The sequence below is a fragment of the Equus przewalskii genome, chromosome 13, assembly GCF_037783145.1.
Source record: "Equus przewalskii isolate Varuska chromosome 13, EquPr2, whole genome shotgun sequence".
NCBI classification, from domain to species: Eukaryota; Metazoa; Chordata; class Mammalia; order Perissodactyla; family Equidae; genus Equus; species Equus przewalskii.
The window spans coordinates 83,814,656-83,823,853 of record NC_091843.1 but is presented as its reverse complement, the minus strand read 5'-3'; the positions used below and the strand labels follow the sequence as shown (position 1 = coordinate 83,823,853).

Genomic DNA, 9,198 nt, shown 5'->3' with positions numbered 1-9,198 from the left:
CCTAGACTGGGTGGGTGGATGGGGAGGTGGCATAAGCAGGGGGAGCAGAGATAACAGCAGGATGCATCCAACCCCTCTGCTCTCCACTCTAACGGAGAAGTCCTCCGACTTTTAGATGTCGTCCTGTAGAGGAGGCTAACTTGACATATGTTGGTTTGTCTTAGGAGATTAGACAAATCACTGACAGAGTAGAATAATAAATGTTGAAGTCTAGGGAATAGAAAGTGCTAATGTAATAGTTATGAAAGAAGAGCTCAGTTAATATTCTCTTTCTCTGCAATATCACATTTTGCAGGTACTTTGTATGTGTATATAGGGCAATAGATACTAAATTGGTCAGCCACCTTGACTATATGTTAAATGACACTAATAAAGTAGTTCCTATTACTAAAATTGATTGGGTCCCATTATGTCTTAATGTCTTCCTAATTTAAAGCTCTAAAACATGTAATACATCTTGTCAGATGCTCTTGACAAGGAGCGGATACCTGCTGAACCTGGAATAATCCCACGGTATTAATCAACCAGCCAACTTATCATTTTTTATTTCAGAAAATTTTATAAAATTTCAAACAGAACACATTTCACCTCTGTAGCCTAAAAATGTTTATGATCATTTTAACCAAATTTGCACCATTTTACAGAACGCACAATATAGAATATAGGCAATTTTCCATGGCCTGTGCCTCCCAGAGGATCTGAAACAGTTTTAACGCTCTTAATGTCAACCCAAGTCATTGGTATTTGACTTAGGATGCATTTTGTTTTTAATCTCTTCATAACTGCATTTTACTTTTAAATTATTTTGTGGCCCAAAAGCTTGCCAAGTGTCAGGGTTAAGGGTGTTTGGAATTAAAAGTGAGAAATCAAATGACAGGTAATTGAAAGTTTACCATTTAAAATCTGATTATCTACCCATCATCAACAGCGTTCTCTAAGAACCGTATACAGGAAGCTGCTGTCTCTTCAATGGATGTTGACCAGCCACCAAGATTTCCAGCAAAGTAGGAAGAGATGCTAGCAGAAATCTGGTTAAAGTAAGATACCTGTTTCAGAAAGAAAATACAATATTTTAATTGTTTATTGACTGGAAACTTTTCAAGCAGGCATCTCAATCTTGTTGGTATAGGGGAGCCTATGACTCTAATGTTCTGGGGACCTTCTGGAATGGATCTGAAAGGAGGACCTTAAGATTCCCCTAGTGTGAACACACATTACAGAATTATAATTAGTAAATCTGGGTAAAAGATTTCCCTAAATCTGTAGGAGCAAATTAATCTGCAGATGTTTCATTAAACTTACGGTGCACGAACTGTTGTCAATAGCACAGATGAGAAACCCGGCACATCGGATCTCACTTCTCATGTACTGTGGAGAGGGAGGGACTGACGGCAGAATAACCGACTTCGCTGCCACGGAGAACGTCTTACTGAAAGGTGAACAGACATTTTCTAAGTTCTTGCGAGAAATGAAGAATAGTTGTTAGAAAATAAATTCCTATAATGAATGCACTTTATTTATATAGGTAGAAGTGAAGCTATGGAGACCCAGATCTTCTAGATGAGCGGTGTGCATTAGAAAACATTCTCTGTCGCTCCAGTCAACTGTAGGAAACAGTAATATGGGGCACACGTGTTTTCTGCCTAAGAATTGCATACACTTTGCATAACTCCACAAAGCTGAAGTTGTCCTCCAAACTGGTTTTATTGTGTGCCCTAATGGGTTGTAATTTCTCTCCTTTTTAATGAAAAAATAATATGCATTGTTTTAAAGAACTCTCAAACAATAGAGTACCCTATAGTCTAGAAAACAGAATTCTTCCTTCAGTCCACCATAGCCACAATCCACTCCCATCCCAGAGAGGACCACTCTTAACATTTTGTTGTGTATCCCTCTAGACCTCTTCATAAATATATAACATTTATGTAAGCAGATGCACATAATATTTAGCTACATTTAATCATTTTACAAAAATTGGTCTATAATTTGATTTTTCACCTAACAATAATTCTTTAGAGGTGTGTCTGTATTCTACCAGAGTATAGCTCTAGCATAATTTATAAAATTGACCTTCAGTTTATTTATAATAGCTTTTGCTGCAATAAATGATATTATCCTGAACATGCATGTGCATTAATATTCATACATGGGTGGGGTTGTTTCTGTAGGCCAGGTCTGACACTGGAAATGATGCTGGCCAGTTCCTGGTGTACACCTTAACTGTCCAGCAGCTTCTACTTCTTGTCTCTTTGAACACTTACTCTGGGGACATCTCCTCTTAGAATTTAGGCACCATGCTCTGAGAAGTCCAATGCCCACGGAGAAGTCAGGGACAGACACTGATCGACAGCCCTAGCTGGCAGCCAGCTATTCTGGATGTCTAGCACAACTGAGGCTTTGTAAAGTCCAAACCCATTCCTGGTTTTTTATTTGGCTTTCACTTCATTTTTACTGATAATGGAATGTTTGAAAGGTTTGCTAAATATCAGTTTTGTGTGTGAATAGACCAAAAGGCAAGGGAACTGCTTCAGGTATCTTGCATGGTGCTTTGCACACAGGTGGTACTTAACAGGTGTTTTTTTAAAAAAATGATAACTAAAGGTCCATCCAGAAAAAATTCAGATGAATATCAATCAAGACCAGAAATGCCTACATTGACTTCCTTATTTTCATATCAACTTTTTCTTGCTACCCTATACTATAAAACATTGCTCTAACACTTGAATTGCATATACTCACCGATCTTCAAGAGGCCTTCTTCGTGATACAAGTACTACGAAGTCTTTGGGTTTATCACCATTCACTACAGGACAGGTGATATAATATATTTGATTGTCTTCACTCACCCGCTCTATGACCTCACAGGACCTATGTAAACAGAACAGTGAAAGAAAGGCTGCACTTTTCCACCTGCTAGAGTAAGGCATTCACGTCATTTGTTTGTTTGCATAACTTCATTATTGGTGTCCACATTCACTCTTCTGCTCATCCTCCCAAAGCCAGCATCATTTCTCAAAGTCCATCTTTAGAAAGAGCTGTTTGGTCAGAAGGAATAATTCTGCACATGATGGAGAGAATGGTGGCCATCTGCTTCTAAGGTCACTGCCCTCAACACTTCAGAGAAAGGCATTTAGCTGTTTTCCACAAAATTATTTTTCTCTAGGATCAAGTAATAATAATTTGAAGACTAGTGAATTATATGGACAGTTCAAGAAAGACTCAGGCAAAGTAATATAATCTATTGGAAAAGGCACTAAGTTTGGAGTCAAACAACTTGCCTTTGAATCCCAGATTGCCACTTAGCAGCTAAGTTACGTTAGTAAGTCACTATTTTTTCATCTGTAAAATGTAGATCATAATACTTATGGGGTTATTGTGAGGACTAAGTGAAAACACCTGGAACAGTATCTGAATCACAGTAGGTGCACAAGAAAAGTAAATTGAATTAGAATTCATTCATTCATTCTCCATTCATTAAAGTTCAATTCAGCTGGAATGGCAGGTGACAGTGGGAGAAACATTTGAAGAGTTAAGACCAAAGTTTAGGTATTGTTCTTGCTAAAAGCTTTGTACTTACAGAGTATTTACAAATAGTAAAGCAAGAAAATCATGAAGTGTTTCCTCCTCTCTCGGAGAGTTTTATTACGATAGCATTAACCAGGACATATCCTTCTGGTCTCGAATGCAAATGTAACAGATGACCCCAGAGATGTCTCACTTTAGTAGTATTTAATTGTCTATTACATGGTATTAATCTCAGTAAGTTTTAGACATTCCAAAGATGAACCTCTACCTTCTCAAGATTAGGAAGTAAATGGTGCTGCTTAATATAATAGGAAGCCCATCTCCCCAGTCCTTCCCTTTCAGCAAGGTGTCCGCGAGGCCCTGAGCACTACAGCCAGAGCTGGGACTCCTGGGAGACAGGGGCATGGCCTGAGTGCAGTCATCCCCTCAGTGTGGTGACAAGGTGCATCCCGATTCCAGGAAGGGAGGGAGAGTGGAGGAAACTGGATTAGGGATGCAGGAGACAGGAAGTGACAGAAGAGCTGTAGGCTGAGAAGAGTGGGCCCTGCCCAGACACGGAGAGCAGGAGGGATGCGGTTCACCTCGGTACCCACACAGCTCCTCTCAGCCTCCCAGGGCAGTGCTACTTCACAGAAAAAGAAGGAACCGCCGATTGAACAGCAAGAGTGGGAAGCTGGAAGGCCAATAAGATAATCACTTCCTTGAAAGCAATGACATTGTGTATGAAAAGACAAGAGTGGAATTCAGAGCCTGACAGCTAGGTTCCAACTGGGATTCTGTTGCTTTACTGCCTGTGCAACCTTGGCGAGTCTCGGACCTCTCTTTTGGTAAACAAGAATAATATCAACCATGAAGAGTTATTGGTGGGATTACAATAGATGTGGGAAAGCACATCAACTCGATACAGATGATACATAAATAATTATAATAATTTTTGTTTTGTGTCTCTCAATAGCAGTTTTCTGTGCAGAGCAAGCTTCAAAAAAATACTCTTTAATTGATAAAACTTTGGGTCATTAGCTGGGCAATGGAGATGGATTGCAATGTAGAGTTATCTTTTACATGATGTCAGGGTTGATTAAGAAAATATTTTAAATTTATTCTTACGTGCAATGAGGGTCCCACAAAGGTCGCTTGGTAAAGTCGGACAAGAGATGGTAAACCAAGTGGGCTGGTCTTTCCACATGCTTTTCAACCCAAATAGATAAAATATCATGCTCTTCCAGGGTATATATTTTTATCTAACAAGATAACAAGAAAAAATAAATTATAAAAGAAGAATTGATGCATTTACTTTAAAAACCACAAACATAAATATGTAATCATAGGTTGATTGCACTACCCAAGGCATCTTGGCACCTGGATAAGAAGAAGGCAAACGACGGACGGCACATTCATTTCAAATGCTTAGATGTCTAGAGCTCTGACCAGGATGCTATACTCCTGTGTCCTGTGTCTCCAAACAATATGCAACTTGAGGGGGAGGTTATTTAATTATTATGCAGCAGTTTTTCTCATGAAAAATAAAGAATGTAAGCCTTTCTCTCTCTGGGATGTGTCCCCACCTCCACCCAGAAACAACAGAAAATATCACCAGACTGATAGGCAAGTCAGTGCCTCATCTCCCCCTGAGACCTTGGAACCAAGGCTACAGTCTAGGATACTTTTCCAGGATGTCAGGTGTGCCTTCAAGCAGGCTGAGGGGACCCAGGAAGCAAGCTAACCAGCTCTAGAACCAACTCAACCTCTTAACAGGGCTGCCGAAGGCCCATACTTCTTTCATCTGGGAATCACAAGGGCTCATCCTCCCGGGAGGCCAATTCCTGGGTTTCTGACGCTTATTACTCCTTAGATAAGTAGATAAGAGGAGGCTTGTCTTGGGGAGCCACTTGACACATATTAAACATCAACGTATCCCTTGTTACTCTGAACTCTCCTTCTACTGTGCTTTTGCCAATAATCAGAGGTATGTGTTCAGCTAAGAGCACATTTCTATCCCACCCATTTTCTCCATCTCTTTCAGGGGCTTTGAAGTTAGTGTTGAAATTTGCCATCTTATAATCATTCCCATGGCAACAAGCTGTGAGAAGACAAACAAACATAGAGTTAAGACTTCCCTGCAGGAATCAAGCAGATGGAAAAGTCAGGCTGTGAGGGAGGAAACCTTTACTTAAACATAAATATCCTCAAGAGGAGAAGGAAGAAATGAAAAACTGACTAAAAGCAGCTTAAAAAGGAAAGAGGTGACTATTTGCTTATGCCATTTTACCTCTCCAATGGACCTCTGGGCCAAGCCTGTCTTTAAATCGAGCCCACAAAGGAGGACATGCCGTCCGAAGGCTGTGTGCAGTTATCAAACAGAAAGAAAACCATGCATGGGGCTCCAGTTGGTGGCTGACACTCACCTCAGCTTGGACGTGCCTAACTCTGTGCCTTGTACAGCAGGAGTAGAAGGAGGTTCGTTGGTGTAAATCCAGAGGGAAGTCACCTTATCAAAGCCTGGTGGCCGTCTGGCTCTGAGCCAGACGGCTGGGGCCCTGAAATCTCAGAGGAGGCAAGGGTGGGCGGCCAGGGTGAATTCCACAGTCTCTGTCAGACTCTGGCATTGGGGCAGCCTTGGTAGAACAAGGGTGGAGTAGGGTGTAATTTTGGGCTGAGAACTTGTTAAGGGTTGAATTACATCCCCAAATTCATATGTTAAAGTTCTCACCCTCAGTGCCTCAGAATGCGACCTTATTTGGAAACAGGGTCATTGCAGATGTAATTAGTTAAGATGAGGTCATACTGGAGTAAGGTGGGCCCCGAATCCAATATGACTAGTGTCCTTATAAAAAGGGGAAATTTGGACAAAGACATGCACACTGGAAGAACGTCATCTGAAGATGAAGGCAGAGATTGGGTGACACATCTACAGGCCTAAGGACGCCAAAGATTGCCAGCAAACCACCAGAAGGACAGGCCTGAAACAGATCCTCCCTACTCCCTTAGGAGGAATCAACCCTACCGACACCTTCATCTCAGACTTCCAGCTTCCAAAACCGGGAGACAGCACACTTCTGTTGTGTAAGCCACCAAGCTTGCAGGATTGCCATGGCAGCCCCAGGACATGATTAGTGCACACTTCCAGGAAGCAGCTCCCCAGGCTGCAGACACATGCCGCCGCTTCCGATCCTGGAGCCAAAGTAAACGTCATGCTAAATAGCCACCACTAAATTGTGCCCTTCGAGAGCTCGCAGACTTAGCCAGTGCCAAGTACAGTATTGGATGCGTGAATGATATTTTGATCCTTCCCCAGCAGGGGAAGGCAGCAGAAAGTCCTTCTCAATGACACTGATGCAGACAAGGAAAGGCAGTGGTTGGTGCTGGCTCTCTTTAATCCCTACTCTCTTCGAAAAGCCAACCTTTGCTTAGTGAAAAAATTCTCCAAGACCAACTCTCCAAGAAAACGAGTTCCCTTTCATGCTCGGAAGAATACAGATTAAATTTCATTTGTAACCAACTCAAACGTTTTATCATTTGGTGCCTGGAGAATTTTATTCTATGAAATGAAGCTTAAAGTAAGTAGGCTCAAACTACTGGAGCTTGCTAACATTTTATTAATGATATTGTTTTTTCATTCTAATAAGATTCTGTTTAATGGATTTGGATGTCTTATACAAATAGCACAAGAGGAAATAACTCAAAGTTTTAGAATTTTATACTATCTGTTGACCAGTGTTATTGAGACTACATTGTGGGAAGGAAGATAAAATTGGGTTTTACAGAGGCCCAGGGGGAGGTTAACTTTCCTTGGAGGTGCCTGGGGGTTTACTCTGGGGACTATAGTGACAAGACATGGGCAAGCGGAGCTCTGGGACCAGCCCCTCCCCAGCTTCAACGAGAACAGCCCCCTCTGCTCTGGTTCCCATATGGGGTTTCCTCCTGTTTAATGGTTTTCAAGTGGTCCTTGCCATTTGGGCTTTCACCATCATGTTTCCAGTACACTCGCAGCTACTTCCTAAATGAAAAGCTGCTCCAGTTAGGCCTGCTCCCACCCATGCTAATTTCTACCACAAAGATTTGGCTCAAGCTACTCACTGCCTAGAAGCCTCTTTACCCCTCCAGCAATCTACTCCTCACTCTATCTTCAAGGAGAAAAGAATGACCCCCTCTCCAGAGTTCTCTCTCAGTAACTGTCTTCCCCTTCTTTTATTTCCTAGGAGCTGGCTTTTATGGTTTAAACACTATAATCTCTCGCTCGTTTATAAAGTACCTTAAAATTATTCTTCAGCTGTTTCATGTATATGCGTAATGTTTTCAAAATAGATTACAATCTCCTTTAAGATAAGGGTACATGTTTTGCTCCTTGTATTGCTATTACTATTTCCATCATTATACACTGAAAATGAAAGATGGGTTAAAACAACAAGTACTGTCCAATTTCATTACAAGCACCAGAAATCTTAGACTTTTGAAAACTAACCAATTTATCTCAAAAATAAGTACAGATTTGGGGCCAGACCGGTGGCATACTGGTTAAGTTTATGCATTCCGCTTTGGCAGCCTGGGGTTCACTGGTTTGGATCGCAGGCACAGAACTACACACCACTCATCAAGCCATGCTGTAGAAGCGTCCCACATACAAAATAGAGGAAGATTGCCACAGATGTTAGCTCAGCAACAATCTTCCTCAAGCAAAAAGAGGAAGATTGGCAACAGCTGTTAGCCCAGGACCAATCTTCCTCACCAAAAAAAAAAAAACAACAAAACAACAAAGTATAAATTTTAAAACCTGAAATAAGTATGATTCTTAACAGACAGTTGTGTTGTAAGAATCACTCAACTAAAGGGAGACAAAAAAAATGAGTGAGCTGTATTTAAAAATTAAAAGCATATAAAACCTTTAAAAAGTGGGAGAGAAGAGGCAGATAGCAGAAAGAAAAAAATCAGATTTTTGTCATAATCTAAAAGAAAAGGGCTTCAGATTCAACAGATAACATAAGAAGGTTCCTTTAATTATACATTATCCTTTAATAAGCATCTGTATGAAAATTAAGAATTAATTATTGATGGCTCTCCTAAGACAATAGCAAATACTCCATCTATTTGTTTAGGTTTGTTTCTGGTCCCAAACTCCCAAAGAACAGAAGTTTTAATATATTATACAATTTCAGTAAATATGTTCTCTTCCTTCACTCCGGACATGTTTGTCCTTTCCAACACTATTCAGGAATGCTGAGATGCCAGCACTAACGCAAGAAGCAGATTTCGTATTAGTGAAAGAGAACAAAGTCTTGAAGCATCTTTTATGAGAGAGAAAGAGAAACAAGTAACTTTGTTATGTTAAGCCTGTGTTTCTGCCTCACTGAACCAAGCTCAGATGGAAACCTAACTGGATCCTGAGGGGGCAGGGAAGACTTTGAAAGGATTCAGAAGTGAGGACAAAGGTGGAATAAAAGCAAACAACCCCAAACAAAACAAAGTCAGAGTTGAAAATAATCAGTGAAATAGCACTTAAGCTTGCTTGATTTCAGCGTAAATGATCATATAATTTATCATCCAAACTAGAACAGCAAGTGCCGCTAACCATTATGACGGGACAAGGCGAGTAAACCAGGACTGTCGCAGGAACACCAGGACACATGGCTACCCTATTTTAGAGGCTACTACTTCATTATGATGAAAAACAGGACA

The 9,198-nt window shown here is 40.8% G+C and overlaps 1 protein-coding gene across 2 annotated transcripts in view; it reads right to left on the bottom strand.

The window, feature by feature from the left end:
• Positions 1–516: 516 nt before the first annotated feature.
• The window catches only part of ACOT12 (acyl-CoA thioesterase 12), a 46,705-nt gene continuing 38,023 nt past the window's right edge, over positions 517–9,198 (bottom strand). For both annotated transcript variants that reach the window (XM_070571469.1, XM_070571470.1), the window contains exons 12-15: positions 4,633–4,766; positions 2,740–2,868; positions 1,303–1,429; positions 517–1,046 (exon numbers count right to left, since the gene is read on the bottom strand). In XM_070571469.1, coding sequence (XP_070427570.1) covers positions 912–1,046; positions 1,303–1,429; positions 2,740–2,868; positions 4,633–4,766 — 525 coding nt within the window. In that variant the 3' untranslated portion in view covers positions 517–911. The remainder of the gene's footprint in view (positions 1,047–1,302; positions 1,430–2,739; positions 2,869–4,632; positions 4,767–9,198) is intronic.